Raw genomic sequence first — 22,864 nt, forward strand, 5'->3', positions numbered from 1 at the left:
CCTTTTTTTTTGGTCTAAAATTTTAACAATGGAACTGTATAATAAACAGCTGAATACAGACCAGTGCAAGGGAATTATTCTAGATTGTTTTTGTCCCATTTAGGGGAATCAGGTAAAATTACACATGGTAACATTCAGCAATTGTCAAAAGCTCAATAGCAAATTAAAAAGAATCAAAAGGAAATTCTAGCCTTGTCATTCAAACCAGTGTTTTGATCACAAATGCTATTTTGCTAACTACTCGACCCCACTCACGTCTGATAGTCTCCTCTCTAATTCTATCCTTTGCAGTTAACTTGTGGTAGACTAATTTTTAGCTGGATGCGTGCGATAGAGGGTCTGCAAATTAAACAATGGCCATCCAATAGAAAGAGGTCGAGGCCTTTGAAACTTGTTACGCTAATCTTTCATATTTTCACTTTTTACTCATGAACAATTGCTCAGCAATGCAATGAATGGCATTTATTGCACAACATTTTAAAGTATGTTTTATCTAATTAATCAAAAACATCCGTTTAAAAAGGATGTACTTAACAGTTAGTGTAGTGGTGTCAATTCACCTACACAAGAGAGAATAGTCAAAGATGACATTGCCCCCTGGAGGCAACACCACACACAATCGCATAGTACATCAACTGCCAATTGAATTTTATGAACATTTTAAGAACAACAAAGCACACTTGTTGACAATTCCACCGTAAGTGACATATTTCCCCACCCAACCAATTCAATCAAGTCACCATAATGGTGTATTTGCTAAAATACATTTCCAATTTTTTGTGTTTTTGGCCCTTAAAGACCATCAAGTTTGTATTAAACAAACAAAAATACTTAATTATGGCCAGATAAATAATACATTAATCAATCAAATAATGAGCCACACAGAGAACAGTGTCACATACACATTTAATCAGTCATGTAAATAAATTAGAATCTCAGTCCAAAGTGTTTTGAGTACCCAGTATCCCAAGAAAGTAGAAAAAAAGAATCACACATTATTCAAATGTTTTCAACACGCTGAAAAGTGTTGCACAAATTAACCTGACAGTTAAACAGAGTTCATTACCACAATATTTCTGTCATAACTCACATCTCTTTGTGACAAAAACTCAGGAGGGTGGATTGCTGTTGACAAAACAGAGAAAATCATACTACTTCATGATATCTGAGTGCAGTTTCTCACCACAACATGCAGGTATTGGACAAGTTCCATGATCACATTAACATACTATTCACAGGGTGACAAAAACTTAGCAATTTCAAAAGTTGTAAAACTTGAATTGGAACTAATAGTAATATGGGACTTGATATGGGCAATGATTAGATTTTCTTTTTGAAGCATATGCTGTCAAAATCTCCTTAAGTCACTGTATTAAAGATTGAATTGGGATAAAATAAATAAATCAGCGGCTAAATAGTCACACTTATAATTGAAGCTTCAGATTTTCAGGAAAATGTTTTAACTTGCAATCAATGCCAAAATGTAGAAAAAAACATTACTATATGTAAAACAAACTGTCGTACAGAGACCTGTGTAAATTTGATGAATTCAATATTTTATTCATAAATTATTGTTGAGTCCTCTGAATAGGTTGAATTTTTACAAATGTCTGATCAATATGAAGTGTTTAAAATGGCCTGCTAACTTTTAATGGCAAAACCAACATCCAACACTTGATTTGCTTATATGTAGTTTGTGCTAGTTTTGCAAATGCCAGGATTCTGACTGACAGCTGTAATGCCTAGTTAAAAAAACAAACCCAACAACAATAACACAGCAACACTGCCATTTGAATCTAACAAAAAGCATCCTCTTGAAAATTAATACCTGAATAGTTTAGGTATGAGGTGCCTTTGGTTACAAAAGCAATAACCAAGTATTTCAGTAAAAGTTGACCTCACCATGCATGCTATTGCAAATATCCTCCATTTTAAGGAAACAAGTTGATCTTGTTTTTGTCCTAGGAGCAAAGCTGCCATGTCACATTCTCATTTCATAAGACATCTTTTTGTGTTTGATCTGTTTTTGGATAGCAACAAATAAATTTGAGTTGCTCCAACTTGTTACATGTACGTACATAATTGGATCACAAATATAAGGAAGTGCTCGCTAGTTGCTCCAGTGAATGTAAGCAACTGATGAGAACAATATCAGGTGCTTTCTTGCAATGATAAAAACAGCAGTAAAGGTTTAGTAAAATTTAACCAAAGTCACTATGACAGCTGGGGCCATGACGGCTAGTAGCCTATTAAAATGTGCCGGGTATATTTTGCCTCATGTACGTCGGGCCTTCTGCCTTTTGGCCTGACGTTTGGCTTCTTCCAAGGTGGCGTTGTCGCCACTGGCCTGGGTCATGCTCCTTACGCCCTGAATGCGATTCATCACTTGTAAGAGGAAGGGGATGACCTAGAAAACAATTCTGGCACTTGAGTAAACAAATCAAGTTTAAAATGTGCTTGCTGGTGGTGCTTGGATACCTTTTCATGGTTGTATGCAGCTAACAGGAGCAGGAGAGTGAGGGGTAAAGCAATGTAGGACCCCTGGGCGACATCTTGGTCAGGCATTTTGCGCTGCAGGAAAGCACAGATTAACCGGTGTGAAGGGCTACAATTTAAATGAACATATTTTTTAAAAAATAGTCCTAAAACACAGTCCTTACAGTTGGGTTGAATGTGAGTGTGACGTGCTTATGGTAACCAGTGGAAGTAAAGGAGACTTGAGGTAGAGTGTAGTCAAATTGCGTGCGAGTCAGCGTAGAGTACAGCATGAGAATGTAGCCCTGATGAAATACAAAAAATAGGGTATCACATCATTAAGGGGAAAAACAACACATCACATTCTCATATCCCTGACAATCAGGAAAAATTCAAGAGGACAAAACTAGAAATGCAAGGTTCTAGCAAAAGTCTACATATCTTTTATAAGTCTATATCTCATCTAACATTATCTAAAGCAGATATGTGAGAATTTTAAAGAATTTTGCATGGAATAATCTATATTTGAGTCTTGCAATGGATTTTTGAAATGTAGGTAGGAAAATACCTCTCCATCTCTGTCCAGTGGGGGGAAATGGAAAAAGAGGGACTGGCCCAGTGAGACACTGTGAAGAGGGTTGTCCAAGTTGTCAACCTTGTATAGCTTCACCTAAGCACAAAATAGGATAGGGGGAATGATTTGTTTAACCTCACTGAGCTCATACAATTTTCCCACAGAATGAAGCCAAGGAGATTTAGATAACTTTAATTTAAAAAATTAGCCTACCGATAAAGTTGCTAGATGTTCCGGGGATGTAATGACATTCCCGCTAAGGTCAAATTGATTGATTTGTCTGAAGGCAATAATGTTGACTCCCTCAATGTCACTGCTGCCAACCTGAATAGGAGAGTGAAAATTGTTACAGAATGTGCAGCTGCAGCTTGGACTCCAAAAAGAGATAAAACTGCCAGCAAGTCACTGTCGGAGAGAATAACAAGAATAAAAGCCCTTTCAGCCTTGCAAGAGAGATTAAGGCGACTGTACTTCTCAAAATAGGACAAATTACAAATTAAAAGGTTTCCAAAATATAATATTTAGTAAAATAAAATATATTCTAAACAGTGCTTCCAAGATGAACCGATGATGTAACACTTTGTAATTATAAGTCTAATAATATATATACATACGTACATACTACATATGTATACTGCATTCCAAAAAGTAATACTTAATGGACTTGTGACTGACCTCTATGGCTCTTTGTTGTGGTAAGGCTCTTTCTATGTGGTCGTTACCTTCAGCTCGTAGCTGAATCAGGTACTTGCAACCAGGCTGCATAAAAAAAGGTGAATAGTGAATTAAATAACTGAATAAAAGCTGATATTTTAAAACGCTTCACCACCCCAATATTAACGCAATAAAAATATTGCGCTGATACACATCTCAAACAAATGGCTGTAGCTTATCGTATGGTATTTTTTGGATTATAAATCGCACCGGCTTTTAAGTTGCACTAGGCAAAAAAATGCTAAACGAAAGGTTAAAAACCATATATCTCATTTTTGGGGCAAATTTCATTTGATAAAATTCAAAACAAAGAACAGACATGTCGTATTAAATGAGGGACATCAGACGTTGTCTTCAACGGAGGGTTACCGGATTTTTATAGTTCGTGTCAACTATGGCAGACAGTAGCTGTGTTGTTTTTGAAATCCATATACAGTGGTATCTCTACATGCGAGCACCTCTACATACGAGCAGCTCGAGATACGAGGAAAATTTCGAGCAAATAATTATCTCTAGAAATTTCGAGATGCGAGAAAGCCAAGTGGCCAAGACATGAGAGGCTGTTTATCATTTTAGCGCACTGTCTTTTTTGCCGCATCTCTTATGTGTATAACAGATATCTACGAGCACTGGGCGGAGCGGTGCATTTTTTTCAGTGTCTTTTCCGTCACTCAGCGCGAATGCCGGAGCGATCGCTAATACAAGCAGTATAGTATATTACTTCTCGTTGGCTGCTCATAAGAACAACAGGGGCACTGACTCTCTCTCCCCCGCAACTCCTTCGTGTAATATCTCTGGTCGCAACTATACAGACGCTCCCCTACTTACGAACATTCAAGTTACGAACAACGGTACATACGAACATGTCTGCAAATTGCGTTTATGTCGAAAAATGTTCGTAAGTTCAATTTTGTATTGCGCGCCTTTTTCCGAGTAGTGCTTCTTTCCGCCGCTAATACCGACGCCTGGCGCTGTGAGAGCTCAGCTCACCCAGCATCTACCTTCCTCTGCCCAGTTCGTTGCAGTGCGGAAGTGCGTGAACGTATCTCCAGTGCGCAAAGAACCTTTTTCATTTTTATCATTAAATATCTCGTGCATCCATTATTCAATATGGTTGGTGAAAAGCGAAAGGCTTCTATTGAGGGAGGTGCAAGGAAGAGGAAAGCCATTTTATTTGAAATGAGTGGCAATAATAATGAAGCTTGATGCGCGCGAGAAAGTGGTGAGCGTTGCACGTGAATACAACTTGAATCGTTCGACCGTCAGTACCATTTATAAACAAAGATCGAGCAGCAGGACCCAAATATTGAACGTTGAACAAAGTTTGCAAATCAATTGAATGATGCCATACAGTGCTACCGCATCATTTATGATGAAAAAAAGAAAACTGCAATCGTCATTAAATAGCTTCTTTCGGCCAGTTTCTAGTAAATCTCTCTCTCTCTCTAATGTATGTATACAGTACTGTATGTATTCTCTCCATGTTATTAAATGTTTTTTCAGTACAAACCAATGTGTGTTACTTATACAAGCCCTAAACATACAAATGCACTTATATAAACCTTCAATATACTTATATAGGCCTTAAACAAATTATAATACAAAATATAGCACTGAGCAACTTACGAACAAATTCAACTTATGAACAATCGCTCGGAACCTAACTCGTTCTTAAGTAGGGGAGCGTCTGTACCTCTTTGTAACGTCTCTCCGAGCACTGAGCGGAGCGTTGCATTTTTTTCAGTGTTTTTTTTCCGTCACTCAGCGCGAATGCCAGAGCGATCGCTAATACGAGCAGTATAGTATATTACTTCTCATTGGCTACTTATAAGAACATCAGGGGTACTGGCTCTCTCCCCCGCAACTCCTCATGTAATATCTCTAGGCGCAACTATACCTCTTTCTAACGTCTCTACGAGCACTGAGCGGAGCGTTGCATTTTTTCAGTGCCCCCCCTAGCCTGTTAGCTCCCGTTAACGGAGCGATCGCTAATTCAAGAATACTTCTCGTTGGCAAATGGTCGTGCGTTATCCTATTGTGAGGACGTGTGTGCCTCATTTTCTGAATATTTTGAAGGGAATACAACAGCAAACAGCCCATCGATAGCGAACGTAAGGGTGGAGGCGTGGCAAACAGCTAACCCGTCCAGAAGGTATAAAAAATGTAAAACAAAATTAGAATTCAGTTTTGTGTAAAGTTACATTAAACGTATGTTTGAGTGTGTCTGTATGTATTAATCCAAGTTAATTTAAATTTGTATGTTCGGTTACGAGTGCGTTGCCGTGGACAAATCCCCCCACCCCATGTCCCTCTCTGTACCCTCCGCGAAATTCGTCTAATTTTAGTTCTATTAAACACATTTTATTACTATTAAACCACTAGTTATGTGTTACTTTGTTAATAGATGGCAAATTAAAAGAAATAAAACATTTTTTCCAATCCAATATCCTGTTTTTGGTGTAATGATTAAAAACCTCAGAAAGCTGGCAACTCCTTTGTCGATGTTGAAATATATTTTAACGTTGCTCCTCTCCTCGCTCAGTTAGTATCCAACTTTTATTAAGGTTAGATCGCTTCACGCCTATGCCTCACGAGCGTGTTGTTACTATGTCTAAACGGCAACAGAGAATGATAGCAATCGTCAAGAAGGAAGATATGGAACAGTTGCGCTGCCATCTTGCTCAATTTTTCAGTAAATGAGTCTCCCATGTGCTCTGTCAAGAGCGGGTAACATTAGTATGACATCTTACGTAACTTCTAGTAAAACAGAAAAGAGAGTTGTTACGCCTTACGTGCTTTACAGGGAGTAAATGGGATAATGAAGGAGGAGGATTACGTTCTAATTCTTCAAGATAACCTGAAGTCACCAGCTGGAAGATTGGGTCTTGGGCGCAGTTGGGTGTTCCAACAGGACAAGCACCCCAAACACAAATCAAAAGTGGTAATGGAATGGATAAATCAGGCTAGAATTAAGGTTTTCGAATGGCCTTCCCAAAGTCCTGACTTAAACCCCATTGAGAACTTGTGGACAATGCTGAAGAAACAAGTCCATGACAGAAAGCCATCAAATTTAACTGAACTGCACCAATTTTGTCAAGAGGAGTGGTCAAAGATTCAACCAGAAGCTTGCCAAAAGCTTGTGGATGGCTACCAAAAGCACCTAATTGAAGTGAAAATGGCCAAGGGACATGTTACCAAATATTAGCGCTGCTGTATGTATATTTTTGACCCAGCAGATGTGATCACTTTTTTTCTGTTCACCCATAATAAAGTCATAAAGAACCAAACTTCATGAATGTGTTTTGTGACAAAGAAGTATCTGTTGCAATCACTATCAGAGAAAAATCAGAGTTGTAGAAATAACTGGAAACTCAAGAGAGCCATGACATTGTTCTTCACAAGTGTATGTAAACTTTTGACCACAACTGTACACCATTGAACGGCTTGCGTTTACATGGGTTACTTTAGCAAGACGCACCATTTTAGTCATTTCAAAATTGTAAAAATCAAATGTGAAAAAAGCTACCCTTACCAGGAGACCTCTCAGTCTGAAGCGACCTTCCTCATCTGTGACCGTGTCCTCACTGTATATGCTACAGTCGCCTTGGCCCACCGCTTCCACAGCAATGTCCCTCTCCGCATCGCCACTCAAGGACTGCACTGTTCCATAACAGCTAGGACCACAAATACTGATTGTAATTTTTTCCAGACATTTATAGTACTTTATAATTCCTAAAGAAGAGTTGAACATAACTTCAAATTACCTGTACGCAGTCTTAATCCCAGTTATCTCGATACTGAGGATTTGACCCTCTTCTACCGAAATCATTTGGGATGTTGGTTCAAAGCGGAATTCTTTCATCATTGGCTTGAAGTAATACTGACCTGGACTCTGGAAAGGATGGAAATTGTTTATGTCAAATAAAATGCAATAAAAAAATAAAAATAGTATGCTGAGCAAGTCTGAATTGGTAAACAAAAAGACGTCACAAAAAAATAGTATTTCGCCGTCAACATCCAAAATGTGTTGGATGTTTGCCATTGAAAATCTAAAGCAGGGGTGGCGAACCCGCGGCTCCTGACCAAAGATAATGTGTTTCTTTGCTTCTTATCATTTTTGTGTACACCGCGCCTCTTTGCCTAGTTTCATGTTTCTCTTATATTTATTGTCTTTTAAAACACACTCAAATTCATCAAGGCCCATTAAAAACAAATCATAAATTATATTTAAAAAATACATTGGCAGATTGGATTTTTTATGCCTCTTCTGACATAGGGTGTAACTCTGACTCTCACAGTTTAAAATTTTGGACCTGTGTGTCTAGCTGATCTAAGGGGTCTAAGGCAGTTGGCATGAAAACAAAAGAGGCTATATCGCTTAAATAGGAAGCTGAGAATTTTGGGCTGAGAGTAGGATTAAAATTAAATATAAAAAATGTATGGCCATGACCTCGTGAGCCACAAAACTGAAAACTGCAGAACGTCATACGTCTGTTTATGTCGTAGACCTTTAACATATTGCAGAGCTACCAACCTCTGTCGACCCCATTTTAAGTCACACAAGACGAATCATTGGGATTAAGATGCGGAAGCTGTTGCGAAGGTGTGAATTTCGAGGCATTTAAATTTGAAATTTGGTACTTTTCCTATTCTCACTTTTCACATTTTTTTGAAATTTCCAGATTTTAGGGAGGTTGTCCGGAATCCCAGAGTTTGCGTTACTTTTCCGGGCAAACTTCGGAAATTCTGGAGTAGTTGGAAGCTCGATTACCAATGGAGACAAATCAGAATAAAATAACATTTTAAAAAACTGTCAAAGTTAATGGCAACTACCATGAATCTGATTTTTGTATTAAATTATGTGCTTTTGTGAAATGTAAAATTAGTTCTTTACCAGGTTATTGAATGTGAGCAGACCCGTATCCTGAGTTAAGAGGTTAGACCGAAATTGCCCGCCACTCAGAGAAAGAAGGACTCCAGACAATGGCTGACCATCTTCTGTTTTTATCTAAGATGCAGACACAAAAAAGGAGTACATTTCAGTATGTTTGAAAACAGTCACTTTCTTTTCAAATTTAACTGCATTAAATTAATATTAAAACAAGACGAAAGGTTTAGATGAGTTAAGAGAGGCAGGCAAACAACTACAAGTAGTTCGATAACAGATTTTAATAGATGAGGGTGACAGCCAACCTAAGTGCCATATTTAATTATTAAACAAAATTCTTACACCACTAAAAGCTTTTTAAAATGATTGTGCACATGAATATCACATGTAACAAGACAGTCAAACTACAAAACGGAACTTTTGTGCTCATGCGCAAAGCGTTTGTTAAGAAATGGCGGTGTAAAAGGGGGTCAATTATTGAGATGTAAGTATCTGATACAAGCGTACCTTGAAGGTGATTCCAGCCAGAGCAAAAGCCTTGAAATCTCCCTGGCTTCCATCTACATGACTCAGGACAAATCCTTCTTTAATGGCACTGATATCATACTGCATGTTGCTGTGTAGGGGACCGACGCTACAAAGATGTGGAGAATGAACAAAATGAGTTGAACAAAGAATGTGTTGATGATACATCAAAGGCCACTACATACATGTCCAACATACTATTCTCAAAGTGTATGATATTTGATGAGAAAGCAGCCTGCCATTTTTCTTCGATTTCAGCACGCTACAATCACCAAATCTGTTCATTACGTATATTGAATGATATGAACGAATGATGGACACAAATTTAATTGTGGCTTCTGATTTCAAATACTTATTAGAAATCATTATTAGAAATATATTTAAGATACATATCTATTGGAAAGAGAAAAAAATGAAGTGACTATCCATTGATAATATTCAAAGTAATAAAGGCACTCCGAAACTATAACTATGAGGTGGCTCAAGGGAAAATTTAGTTTGACGCGTTTGCTCTTTTTAGACCACTTGCAGTTCAGATTTATTATTTTGGGACCAAAATATTGAGAACAAAGAGTGAACACGACTACTGAATGCTCAGCAACAGCATTCTTAACTACATCCCAATTATTTGTAAGTTCCTCAAATAAGAAAACATTACACATTATCTCAAGGAGGTAAGCCATCTCTACTCTTAAGAACAAATTTCCAACATTTTTTTTTAAATGTCTGAGGCAATATGCTGCCAAGACATCTCTAGTTTAAAGAATAGACTTAAAACCTTAGCTTTGAATAAAGGCATTAGTGTTTATGGCCTGTCCAGAATTAAAACTTAAATTTGTCAAATGTTGAATGATGGTTGTCTTTTCAACCAGTTTCATATGAAATGGATAACATAGTGATTTGGTGCCAACTTCCTCAGAATATTAACTTTGATTGATTGCTTGTTGAGCAGTGTCTGCTTTCCTCGTACCTGTATGCACCCTTCTCATTGGTGGCCACAGTGATGAGTGGTGAAGTAGCTCCTCTTTCACTTATGGAGATCTCCACACCTTGCAGCTCAGGTGACACTTTGCCCTCCAGAAAGAGCCCGGCACGACCCATTATGTCCACCGTGCGACCAGGGCAGGATTCTGCAATTTTACCCAAAATACACTGTCATACTTGTTAAAGATAGAAGCATGTACTAACAATACAAGTTGGGAAAATGATAAAAATGGTTCTCTCTGGACCTATCATTGATTTTCATTTTTAAGACACTGATCAACATGAATGATAAAACAACCAAAGGCGTGACAGTCGATCATTTGTCAAGGACTAGCATGCTTTCATTCCCAGCAGGAATTTACGCCAGGAAAAAAATAAATAAAACGAAGCCCCTCCTTATGATTTAATAACTGCAGATATGAGCAAATAGAATAATTAAGAAGGTAATTCATGAAACAGAAAGAATTTAGAAGCGACGCAAAATTTGTGCCGTACAGGCATTTTTTACCCTTTGCATTTTTAATTGATTGTATTAGTAGGCACATTGAAATTGAGGATGTTTGGTTTTACAGAAAAACATTCCCCTTAAAGGTCGCCGTAACATGTTTTTGAGGGAGTATATCACTCAAGTTGTAGACAAATTAAATTAAAATCAAAAAATATATACTATATATCCACGCACACACGTATTTGGAACCTCAGTTCAGTTCTGAGTGGGTGTTTATTTCACTACAACCGTCAAGGAGCATACCTCCTGTGATCGTGGCCTCCACTTCAGGGGGGTAGAACAGCAGCTCCTTTGAGGAGGGGGTCACTGTGATTTTCTCTCCAGCTCTGTAAAGTAAATATTAATTATTGGTTCAAGCCTGAATCCTGAAACGTTGACATAAATATGCACATACTGACATACATACACACAAACAAATAGATAAAAAGCAATACCATCCAAGAATGTAAGTAAAAACAAGGTAATCAGCTTTCGCTAAGAGGTTAAAAACTTGAGGCAAGCAACCAACAGATGAAATAGCGAATTGATCTTGTGAATTAAGATAGTTTTCTAAAAGTACTATAAACATCAATATCAAATGCAAACTACCTTGCCCAGTACGAGAACTCATAGTGGAAGGGTCCTGTTAGATCATCAGCCTTTTCTTGGAATGGTGGACTATCATCCTTGAGGGCTCCTTCGTCTTCAGCAGCTCGTCTTTCTCGTTCTTGGCGTCGCAACTGAATCTCCTGCAACTGCTGCTCCTGTCTCTGCTCTTGCAGACTTCGGAGTGGTCCCAGAACCAATGCTGGCTCACTCTCAATGGACGATCTAACAGGTGATGAAAAAACGGAAACACTAAAAGATGGGCTTTGTAATTGGTACGCAACAGGAAAGATGTCATTGAACCAAACAAACTGACAAGAGGGATAAAAGGAAATCAAGGAAGCAAATCTAACACTGGTAAAATGCAATTTGACAATGTTTCCAAACCACTGTGCCATGAGCGATGGTCAGGTAAGCCACGGGAAATTACTGCATATAAGCCACCACCGCGTATAAGCTGCACCCTTAAAAATGCAGAATTTTACAATTTCTCACGTATAAGCCGTCCCCTGATTTGCAATTTTCATCTCCAGATTCATGGTTTTAATATGGAGTACAAATGTGTTACTTTGAAGGGAAAATCATCTTTCTGAGATACTGTATGAATCAAAAATACATTATCATTAGGAAGTTAGTAATATATCCAGTAATGTTTGTTTTCTTACTGCAAAACAGAAAATAACTAACAAATAGCAAATGTTAATTTGCAGACATCTATTGGTGAAAAAGAGTGTAGCAATGCTGTCGTGCGCATATAAGCCGTACCCTTGGTTCAGTCATATTTTTTTGATTTAGAAAGTCATCCATTGTAATATTCCGAGAAAATTTTAAATATAACGAGGTCACATCCCAGCTTCCACCACTTCAACCTGCTGCCCTCTGGAAGGCGCTACAGAACCATAACAGCCAAGACAAACAGCCTCTAGGACTTTCTTCACAAGAGCTGTCACCATACTCTCACAACTTGGCGCTGAACATCTCCAAAACCATGGAAATCATCCTGGACTTCAGACGGAAAAATGCCGCTCCACTCTAATGATCTCACTTGGATTACTTATCTATTCATTTCTCATTCATTGATAATTTATTTGTTGTTATTTGTGCACTACGTGTTGAAAGCTTGACATCTCATTATACTTGTATAATGACAATAACAGCATTTAATTCAATGCAATAAGCCAGGGGTGGCCAACTCCGGTCCTCGAGAGCCGCTATCCTGTGTGTTTTCCATATCTCCCTCTTCTAGCACACCTGAATCAAATGACCAACTCGTCAGCAAGCCATCCAGAAGATTGATACCGATCCTGATTATTTGATTCAGGTGTGTTGGTGGAGGGAGACATGGAAAACAGACCGGATAGCGGCTCTCGAGGACCGGAGTTGGCCACCCCTGCAATAAGCCATCTAGTAAAAGTGTTTCTGATTGTTCAATTGAAGATAAGATAATTCATTAATGATTCTCACTTTATAGTTACTGTGACATCCAGAATTTTGTCAGTGGTGATGAGCCCAGTCAAGTGATGGCGCACTGCAGTAAGAGTCAGGATACTTGGTGCCGAGCTGTTAAGACAAGGTATATATTACAGCCTGTTGGAACTGAATACAGATAGATGTTAATGTCGGCAGTAATACGTACGTATCATAGGTGTAAAAATCCTGCTCAAACTGGTGGCAAGAGCGAGGGGTGACTTTATAGACACCTGGATTAGACACATTTACGTAAATAAGAACTACTAAGTAATCCACACTGGTGAATCACATTACCCTTGTTTACTCAGATGTTTTTTTCCTTCCCTTTCCTAAATTTTGATTTCACTTTGGTAATAATGACTCTCACCTGGTTTGGAAAGGCAGAAACGGTTGACTCCCTTGGAGAGATTGTAGATGCCTACGTTCTCAGGTTTGCTGCCATCCTGGAAGAACTCCTATATACAGGAACAAATGAATGTAAGTGTGTATTAACAAAGGCTCACCTTAGAAGTTATTAGTCACTGACCAAAGTGATTGCATGAGAAAGGGAACACCGTAGGATGTAGCCAATTTGCCGGAACTCAACACCCAAGATGTCAGTGTCCACAACCTCGACTTCCATGGATTTATGTTTCCAACACCACTCCTCGTGTGAGATACTTACTAATGAATATAAAATAAGGACAAAAATAAAATGAATGACCAGACGTTCCTCAACTTACATGTACAGTGGTACCTCGTCATACGACCGCTCGTCATACAAAATTCTCGTCTTACGGCGGAAATTTCGATCGAATAATTCGCCCGTCATGCGATCAAAATTTCGTGATGCGACCAAGCCAGGTGGCTATGGCACGGTCTTTTTTTGCATATCTTTCATGTATAACAATATCTACGAGCACGGAACGATTAATTCAGACGAGTTTCTATATGACCAGGAAACGCACAACGCACATGCGCGGGCAAAAAGAGGGCTTTCTGGGTAATAAAGTATACTCATGCACACAACACCCATAGGCAATGGCAACCTTTCTCAGAATAAAACTTCATTACCCACAATCAATATGTGGGTAAGCTCAACTATTGTATTTCCTATTATTCTTTCTAAGGAAAGAAGCTCCCGCGATCGTTCTTTAAAGACTATTTCTCGTTGGCAAGTGGTCGTGCATTATCCTATTGTGAGGACATTTCCTTCAGTGCTGCCTCCTAGGATCAAGAGTGGCTTCCGCTTACGAGTTTTAGCGTGGATTTTCACATATTGATGACCTTTTTTTTTTTTTAAATAATTAATAGCTGAAAAAAAATCACAAAGAAGTTAATTTGCGATAAACGAGGGAAGACTGTACTACTGCTAATGCTTCAATTTGGCACCCTTTGTTGATAATTAGGCATGTCTTAACTACCATTTTTTTTTTCTCGGTCCTGAAAAACCCATGTCAGTCGATCTCTAACGGAGAGCATGCTAAACACACAACTTTTTTTTACACCCAGTGCAAATGTAAAAATTCAATACAAATGACTTAAGTAGAGGAGCATCTATACTCATTTTAAGTACAACTGCCCATAAAAATGGAGCTGAAGTTTGTAAGCCACAAAAAAAACATTCAAGAATGACAATATTTTTTTAAAAAGTCAATTTACAGGCACGAATAAATTGAAAATGTACTTAGACTCAATGCACTGTAAATTGTTCGGGGCAAAATACTACAGTTTAGGGACAATATGGAATCCTGCATTAAAGGATGCTCTAGTATCTCCTCATGTAATACTATGCATATAACTACTCCATCTTTCATGACATAGTGTTACATTGCAAACGAACAAGCGATGTGCCCAGTTTATTGACTAAAGAACTCATCTCATCTCATTTTCTGAACCACTCTATCTTCACTAGAGTTGCGGGAGGGGTTGGAGCCTATCCCAGCTGACTTTGGGCCAGAGGCATGGGACCTCCTGAATTGGTGTCCAGCCAATCGCAGGGCACAAAGAGACAAACAATCCTTCACGCCCACACTTATACCTAGGGGCAATTTAGAGTGTCCAATGCATGTCTTTGGAATGTGGGAGGAAACTGGAGTGAGAAAACCCACGCAGAACATGCAAACTCCACACAGGTGGACCGACCTGGATTTGAACCCAGGTCCCCCACTGTGAGGCCGACACTCTAACCAATCATCCGCCGCCCCCCATTGACTACAGATACTCATTTGATTCCTGACCTTTGTATTTTCCAGGCAGAACATTGTCAAAGGAGAAATTGAGAATTTCACTGCTGCCTGACAAGGGCATAATCCTTCTCTCTCCTGAGCGGCTCACTGGTTGGAGTGTAACTGACAGGTCATCACAGGATGCTATAATTCAACAAGAGTACAATTTTTCATTTTCATTTTGTTAAGAAATATTGCTTGGAAATATAGTAATAGCACAAAGCCAGATTTTACCCAAACAGTAGACCTTTCCAGAGACTGAGGCCATAAATTGGGTAAAAAGTATGTCTGTGTGTGGTTTATCCACGACTGAAAACTCCAGAGCATGAGGATGCAGAGCCAGGCCCGCTTTCACATCTACCTCAGGTAGTGACACCTAATCACAAACAGTGCAAAACAGGTGATTTAATTGTACACTAGATAACTAGAAAATACATTATTTGAGGGAATAAAAAGACATCTGCAATTTATTAAACAAGATAAAGGTATTATGATGTAGTTTAAAGTCATTACTGTCATACATGGATGCTGTAATCTCCAGGTTTGGCCTGAAAGCAAAAAGCTCCCTGGGTGTCTGAGTCAACGTTCCAAGCAGAGGGCTTTTCGTGGCCCTTGTGTGTCAATGTGACCTTGTAGCGACCTTGCTGCTTCATTCCCTCAGGCAGGCGACTGATGGAGATTTGTCCACAAACACTGAACCTGCATAACAATGCAGATTATTAAGGTCTCATTATCATCGTACTGTGACCACCAAAATAAACAACAGATGTATAATCGAATATGACACACAGTGGGAGGAAAGCCTTCAGTAATATCTTCAATTGTTAATCTGCATCCAGACATGATTTCTGAAGGTCTTTGGAAAAGAGGCAAATGCTTAACGTTTCAATGTATAGAAAACATGCCTGTTTATTTGTATTAAGCCTAAAGAAAAGGGTTACAAAAAGGTATGTAAAGTACTTAATGAAGGATGAACAAATTCACAATCTTCAGTCTCTTGAGTTATTTTGAGCGAGGCAAGGTACAGCAATGTTTCTTGACCTGAGAAATTTTTGAAACTGTTATGTGCATGCTTTCTAGTGGCTGGGGTCAGTCAGTCCAACTTGAATCTTGTGAAATTGTTTGGATGCTAGGTAGGCTCAGCCCTGACTCTGATCAGCACTTGTAAAATCCATAGTTTACATCGCTTACATTTCCTTTTAAATCCTGCAAATTGGTGGTGTTTTAATAGTTTAAACAGACTTGGGATTTTATTTAAAATCAGACCATATTTTATGACTAATTTATCCAGAAATGTTAGCATTTCCAACAGGCTAACACATTTTCTTTTTTCTGTAAAATATGAGTAGTATAACATTAAACATTTTTTTTACCAGTTTGTTCAGATTTCTTTTTCTTTAAAAGGCTCTCACCTGATTTTTAAATTAGTACATAAGTAGTGTATCAAAGCATACTTGAATATTTCCCCCATTCAATTACAAATGTATGTTGTTTCGTGTGTAAGAGTTTGCTGATTCTAGTAAAAACAACCAGACATACCCTGCTGTAATTATGTCAGGAAGTTGTGGAGTGTTGGGGGCAATTTTTACTGTTACGGGTTCAAAGAACATCTGCTCCTTGTGGACGCGGATGGTGTATGTACCGGCTGTCATGTTCTCCAGCCTGTAAGAACCATCTTCTTTGCTGACAACTTAGGGACAAACGCAAAGAATGTAAGAGGATAAAATAGTAAAGCAAATACACTATTACAACAAAATAGCATGTTGCCATCTCTTAGAATTACCTTTCATCTCATTGTTGATGGAGACTGCAGCATCAATTACACCTTCCCCATGAACACTATTAAGGACCCGACCAGTCACAGAAAAACCCATGACACGAAAGATGGGCTACAATGACAAATGAAGAAAAAGGATGAGGTAAATTGAACATTGACGTAAGATTGAAATTAGATATTTATTTACCTTAAGCGTCAAACTGTTGTGCTCCACTTTAAAATTCATTCTGGAAGGAGCAACATCAAAAGTGATCCTGTCTCCTCTGTAGAAGGGTACCTGAAGAAGAGAAATACTTATCAGCAAAAAGTTTTTTTGAGCATTATTATTTTCAACACTAACCAGAATTGATATTTACTCAAGTTAGTAATATCTGGGCAAGTAACAAGATAAAAGGGGCTGATTCAATATAAAAATGTTATCTTTAAAAATATACTTGAAATTAATATACATTTGAGGTTAGAAGCAATGCGACATACTTTTTTTTTTTTAAACAAAGTGATATGAAATGTTTTAAGACACAAATAAAGAACCCAAATGTTATTAAATTATATTCTTACAGGATTTCAAACAGGTCAAAGGCCATTAATTCATGGTAATTGTTTTTTGATACAAGAAATAACAAGAAAATCTCAGGTAAAGTATCATTCCCATAGGAAGGAGCTGTACCATTACATTTGTTTAGCAAACATAAATATGGGTGGCTGCCTCTTTACTTATACTAGTATAGCGTGCTCTAGGATGAGGGGTGATTCTCGCATGGGTGACCCCATGACCCAGTGATGGGAGTGAGTACACCTTTGCACATTAAGGTGGCACACTCTCTGAAAATAACCTCAACAAATAGAGGCCCTTGATGTTTCTTAGCGACTGTGAGAAAATGATTTACTAGACACCCTCCATAAAGATAGGAAGATCAATCAACCTTAACCTTTTGATCAGTTCTAGGTAGAGGTCATAAATCATTGAAGCAGCTAACTTCCGGCCATAACTCAGATTTTTTTTAATACACCTTTATTAATGGCAGATTTTGTAACGAATGAGGAGCTGATCTATAAATGTACATCTCCCTCCTCTAGGAAGATGTCCAGTCTAATCAATGAACTGTCCAAAGCTCAGTATTAATGAAAGGCTTACCACTGTATACTCTCCACTAGATAGTGAAGGGTAGGTGAAGGTACCATCTTCCCTGGAGCGGGCACTGCACAAGTAGATAAGGGAGCTGTCCCCAGTGTCAGCTCCCTCCACTGGAGAAAAGTTGCAGCCTTTCACATTCTGGGAATCAAACAAACATTACTTTGGTTAATGCTATGAATGCAATTTGCACATACAAATATGATTAATCTTTACTCAGTTTACCTCTCTTTTCACTCTAGCCGAGTAAAGCAGAAAGGTGACCTCTTTCATAGGCTCTCCATCACTGCGGACCTCCCCTGAGACATCGTAGCCTCCAACCACCAGATGGTCGGTAGCCACCCCATTAGCAGTGGAAATGTGTACCGATGTGGCACTCTGTAGTGAAAAGGCAAAAGTTGCAAAAACAAGTTTAACTAAAATGTTCCTTATTAGCTGAGGTGCAGCAATTACTTGTTTTCAACACATCATAATCATGCAGTCTTTGCTTATTGCGTGACTTATTCAGTTAATTGACAGCAGTTTTAGACCTAAAAGTCACTATTAAAATAAATTTGTATACAATACTTTCTGTAGAAGACAGGGGGATGACCACTTTTTAACCAATAGAATAGTTTTTAAAAAGTTGCCAGATCTTTTTGATGATTTAGATAAATTTGAGTTTACATGGATTGGCTGGCTGGGCGGCCCGGTGGAGCAAGTGGTTAGCGCGTCGGCCTCACAGCTCTGGGGCCCTGGGTTCAAATCCAAGTCACGTCCACCTGTGTGGAGTTTGCATGTTCGCCTGCATGGGTTTCCCCCAGGTACTCCGGTTTCCTCCCACATTCCAAAAACATTCATGGTAGGCTGATTGGACACTAAAATGCCCATACGTATGAGTGCAAGTGTGCATGGTTGTCCGTCTCCTTGTGCCCTGCGATCGGCTGGCCACCGATCCAGGGTGTCCCCCTGGCTGCGATAGTCTACAGCAACCTCCGGGACCCTTGTGAGGATCATTGGCATGATAAATGATTGAATGACTACTTTACTGGGTAAAATACATTACTAACTTTATACACAGGTATTTAAAGGTTTTGTGTTGAACATTATGTAGAACTACTACTGTAGGATGGTAGTTATTACATTATATAGGTTGGCTTTATAACACTATCTGACAAAATAGCAAAAAAGCTTTTTGTAAGTGCATTAATGACTATCACATTATATACTAAGGCTACGAACTTGCTCCAGGATCCAGGAAGGATGGGAAGCAATGATGTCATATGTTCCAGGGAGAACTTTGTGAAAGTTATACCTGTGTTAGAAGAATGGGAGGGGAAAGGAAAGTTTGCATTATATCCAATTAGCAAATCCATGATTCAATGGAAATGGTTAATCAACATACGCTCCTCCAGGCTGGGTGATGACAGTCTGAAGGTTCTCATCTGTCCCAGTTGGCCTCAATTTAACTTCTACTCCAGATGGACCGAGAAGATGGCCTTTACTTAAGACCTGTGCAATGAAATGATCATTGAATCCATAGTGTCACCGGTTAGTTAGGTTTAATTCCACATAAACAATTCAGGAAACATAGTTTACTATGTTTTTATTGTAGAAATAATCTTAAGATGAAAAGTTAAAGAAAAGCAATTAAAAAACTAAATTCTTACCATTCCCGATATTGAAAACCCAGTGAAAACAAAGTTGATGTCCTCTTCTTTTGTACAAATATCAGTGACGCCATCCACATGGAGGTCCACACTAGTGGGTTCTGGTCAATTAAAAAGAAAACATTAAAAATAGGAATATACAGTTTTATTGACTATCTCTGTAAAATATCTGTGTGAATAATGCAGCACCTACCAAAACTCCACCCAAGGGGAGGTTCAATCTTTAAAACAAAATCTCCCTTTGCAGAACAGAATAAAATGAGTGCATGAGTGTCATCAATGAATAAACGTACATTTGAATGTGTGTTTCCTACCTTGTCATAAAGAGGAATCATAAAGTATCCATTTATAGGTGCACAGTCAGTGTGGTGCTTTAATGAACCTTGTTTGGTGTAGAGTTTAATCTATTAAAATAAACCAAAAGAAAATAATTGATGACAGTATGCAATACGTATTATAAGTGAAAATTCAGTCCAAACAATGCGTGGAAAAAAATGGGTTGAAGTGTGTGAAGTGCGAACGGAGCAATCTGTCAAGTACAATTAAATCCAGATCTGACTTGGGAGCTTAAATGGAGGGGGTCAAAACAGCTTACCAGAGCCAAATGGGGTGCTGGGCTTTATTAATTTAAAAAAATCAATTTTAATTGTATGTACAATGTACATGTCAGTTCAGTACTGTACATTGAGATAAGTAAGCCTTTTTATTTTAATTAAAGTAAGATTCCGGGTGATCAGAAGTCCCGGGGGACAAACAGCAATGTCAATTATTTTCCACCTTCCAGAAATTCAGATGATGTCCTGTATTTCTGTGCTCCCAATTTGTGTCATGGAATTTAGAACCTGATTACGTGAAAAGCCGATATCAGAGCTTGATTAGCCTATCCACCGATCCAAGTCTGTTCTTGTTTTTAGCACAAAAACAATGCAGGCATTAAATTCTGACTTGACCCTGTCTAACACAGTAGTATTTTCAAATTTCTACCGCAACAAAGGTAAACGGGAGAACGGATGATGATTGGACACTACTGAATGAAGTGAAGACCAGCACAAGGACCATTTAGAGAATTTACATTATTTCTACCCACGACATCATAGTGGGGGACTTTCTGACTTTTGTGACAGTAGGTATTGACCACAGGTAAAGGGACAAAATACCCTATATCCGGCAATTGTCATATTCCATAACATTTTAATCTTCCAAAATACGGTATATTTTTATGGGTTATACCCCAAGATTTTGACACTCGCAATTCCACAATATCATAAAATATTTTTGCATCTCTCATTGATTTTAATAGCTTAATAAATATTTTCTTAACCTTCTCTGTTTACATTCATAGATTCATTTGCATACATCACACCTGTCAACCTCGGCCAATTGCTCCCCTTATTAATGATAGCAATTACCCTTATTACTAAAAAGAAATAAAAAAACATACAAATGCAACGCGGCACATATTTACTCACATAGGGCGCACTAAAAAGTCTAAAATTTTCTCCAAAGTAGACAGGGTGCCCAATCAGAATGCACTAAATTCAAGTTTTCTATAAATGTTGCTGCTGACAGTTTGACTGTCTGGGTACATTGCTTGCTGATGGTGAAAAGGCAGACATGTGAAAGGGGAATGCGCGTGCGCATATCATGCTTAAAGCATGACTATTAAGAGTCGACGATGACGTTTACGTCTGCTGCCAGGGACCAAGACGATCCGGATTAGAGCCGAAATGGGTAACACAAGAACAAAAACGTACTTGGAAAAAAAATCCAGTCCAAACGTTATTATATGGCATAAACAATTTGAAATGATCAAAAAACGTATTAAATATGGGAAAAATGTATAAGTTGACAGGAATGAATAGGCATTGTCTGTCCCTTTAAAGTCTTTTTGTAAAAACTCACGAAAAAAAGGCCTGCACCTTTCAGTCATTAATTCATTCATTTTTCGTACCGCTTATCTTAGCAAGGGTCGCGGGGTCGTCTGAAGCCTATCCCAGCCAATTATGGCCCCGGGCAGGGGACACCCTGAATTGGTGGCCAGCCAATCGCAGGGCACAAAGACAGACAACCATCTGCATATCTGTTTATTATAAAATTGGTATCGTTTTCTCATTTGCATTTGATTTAGGGCGTAATGTTTAAGATCGTATAAAGAATTGTGCTAGTTCAATGTAAAAATGTGTCTCTATTGACAACAAATCCAAGTTACGAATTGACTTCTGGCAAGAAGTAATTTCGTAAATAGAGGCCCCACTGTATATTTAAAAAGAACAGGTAAACAAGAAATAAACAGATGGTGGGGATTGTTTTACTAATAGCTTGATTTCATGTGGATTTATTTTTGGGTGCAGTGGGTCGGGGGAGGGGGGATTTCACGTATGGTGGAGGGCGTAATATATATTGCCATGGGATTAACTCTCGCGTGTCGTGCTCCATGTTCTCCTTCACACTGATACGTCTGCCGGTTAACAAAACAAGTCAAGTGTATACGGCTCATTCATAAACAATTAATGTACAAGCATTCCCACGTAAGAATAAAGCTGCAAAATGGCTTAAAAATACTTTTGCACTCACCTCAATCAACGAGTAATTGATTTCAACGTCGGACTTCACAAAGCCCCCGCATGCCACTACAATGTCATCAGAGGACGCAGCCAAAAACTGAGAGTAAGTGATCCAAAACAAGATCAATAGACAATTTGTGTCAGCTCGAATTGTGATTGTCCACATTTTGCAGGATGGTCCTTGCCAATTCACTCTTCTGTCGAACCGAACCTCCACGCTGCATCCGCTTCCGTACCAGCTGACTCGCTGTCATTAAAACTCTTCAAAGTAAAACCATAGCGCCCCTAGCTGGCATGGAGGTGCAACATGGTTAATAATGGCCAACAGTTGAGCAGGGGTCAGCAACATTTTTGACAGAGAAAGCCTTAAACATTTCATATTTTCAAATGGTATTCCTTGAGAGCTATACTCAAATTAAAAGTAAAAATACATGAAAATGTGTGCTCTTTTTGAGTAATTTCATCACTTTTAAAGAACAAAAAGTCTGAATTGTTTTGTCAAAATGTTTACACTTTTGCTAATAAATGAAAGTATGGATGCAGAAGAGTCTATTCATTCATTGTTTGAACCGCTTAGCCTCACAAGGGTAGCTGGGGGTGCTGGAGCCTATCCCAGCTGACTTTCGGGCATGAGGCGGGAGCCAATGGCAGGGCACGAGGAAACGAACAACCATTCACACACACACGCATACCTACTCCACACAGGAGGACCAACCCTGATGTGAACCCAAGACCCCACAACCGCGAGGCCGACGCGCTAACCACCAGGCCACAACGCTAGAGGTATTGTCAGCGCCATAGTGCCGATGTGA

The 22,864-nt window shown here is 38.7% G+C and overlaps 1 protein-coding gene across 1 annotated transcript; it reads right to left on the minus strand.

Moving 5' to 3' along the window:
• Positions 1 to 889: 889 nt before the first annotated feature.
• On the minus strand, positions 890 to 22,302 carry nomo (nodal modulator). The gene is made up of 31 exons (XM_077604914.1): positions 22,063 to 22,302; positions 19,803 to 19,892; positions 19,682 to 19,727; positions 19,489 to 19,589; positions 19,224 to 19,330; positions 19,061 to 19,133; positions 18,065 to 18,217; positions 17,843 to 17,980; positions 16,895 to 16,984; positions 16,714 to 16,819; positions 16,470 to 16,620; positions 15,452 to 15,629; positions 15,165 to 15,306; positions 14,943 to 15,074; positions 13,250 to 13,386; positions 13,091 to 13,178; positions 12,890 to 12,953; positions 12,718 to 12,813; positions 11,257 to 11,478; positions 10,912 to 10,994; positions 10,147 to 10,306; positions 9,159 to 9,285; positions 8,658 to 8,771; positions 7,528 to 7,655; positions 7,296 to 7,437; positions 3,725 to 3,808; positions 3,263 to 3,373; positions 3,044 to 3,145; positions 2,661 to 2,780; positions 2,479 to 2,571; positions 890 to 2,407 (listed from the first exon to the last, which is right to left on the minus strand). The coding sequence occupies exons 1-31, from the start codon at positions 22,216 to 22,218 to the stop codon at positions 2,276 to 2,278; spliced, it is 3,666 nt and encodes a 1,221-aa protein (XP_077461040.1). The 5' UTR covers positions 22,219 to 22,302; the 3' UTR covers positions 890 to 2,275.
• Between the last annotated feature and the right edge of the window lie 562 nt (positions 22,303 to 22,864).

Source organism: Stigmatopora argus, chromosome 7 (genome assembly GCF_051989625.1).
Source record: "Stigmatopora argus isolate UIUO_Sarg chromosome 7, RoL_Sarg_1.0, whole genome shotgun sequence".
In the NCBI taxonomy this organism is placed as follows: domain Eukaryota; kingdom Metazoa; phylum Chordata; class Actinopteri; order Syngnathiformes; family Syngnathidae; genus Stigmatopora; species Stigmatopora argus.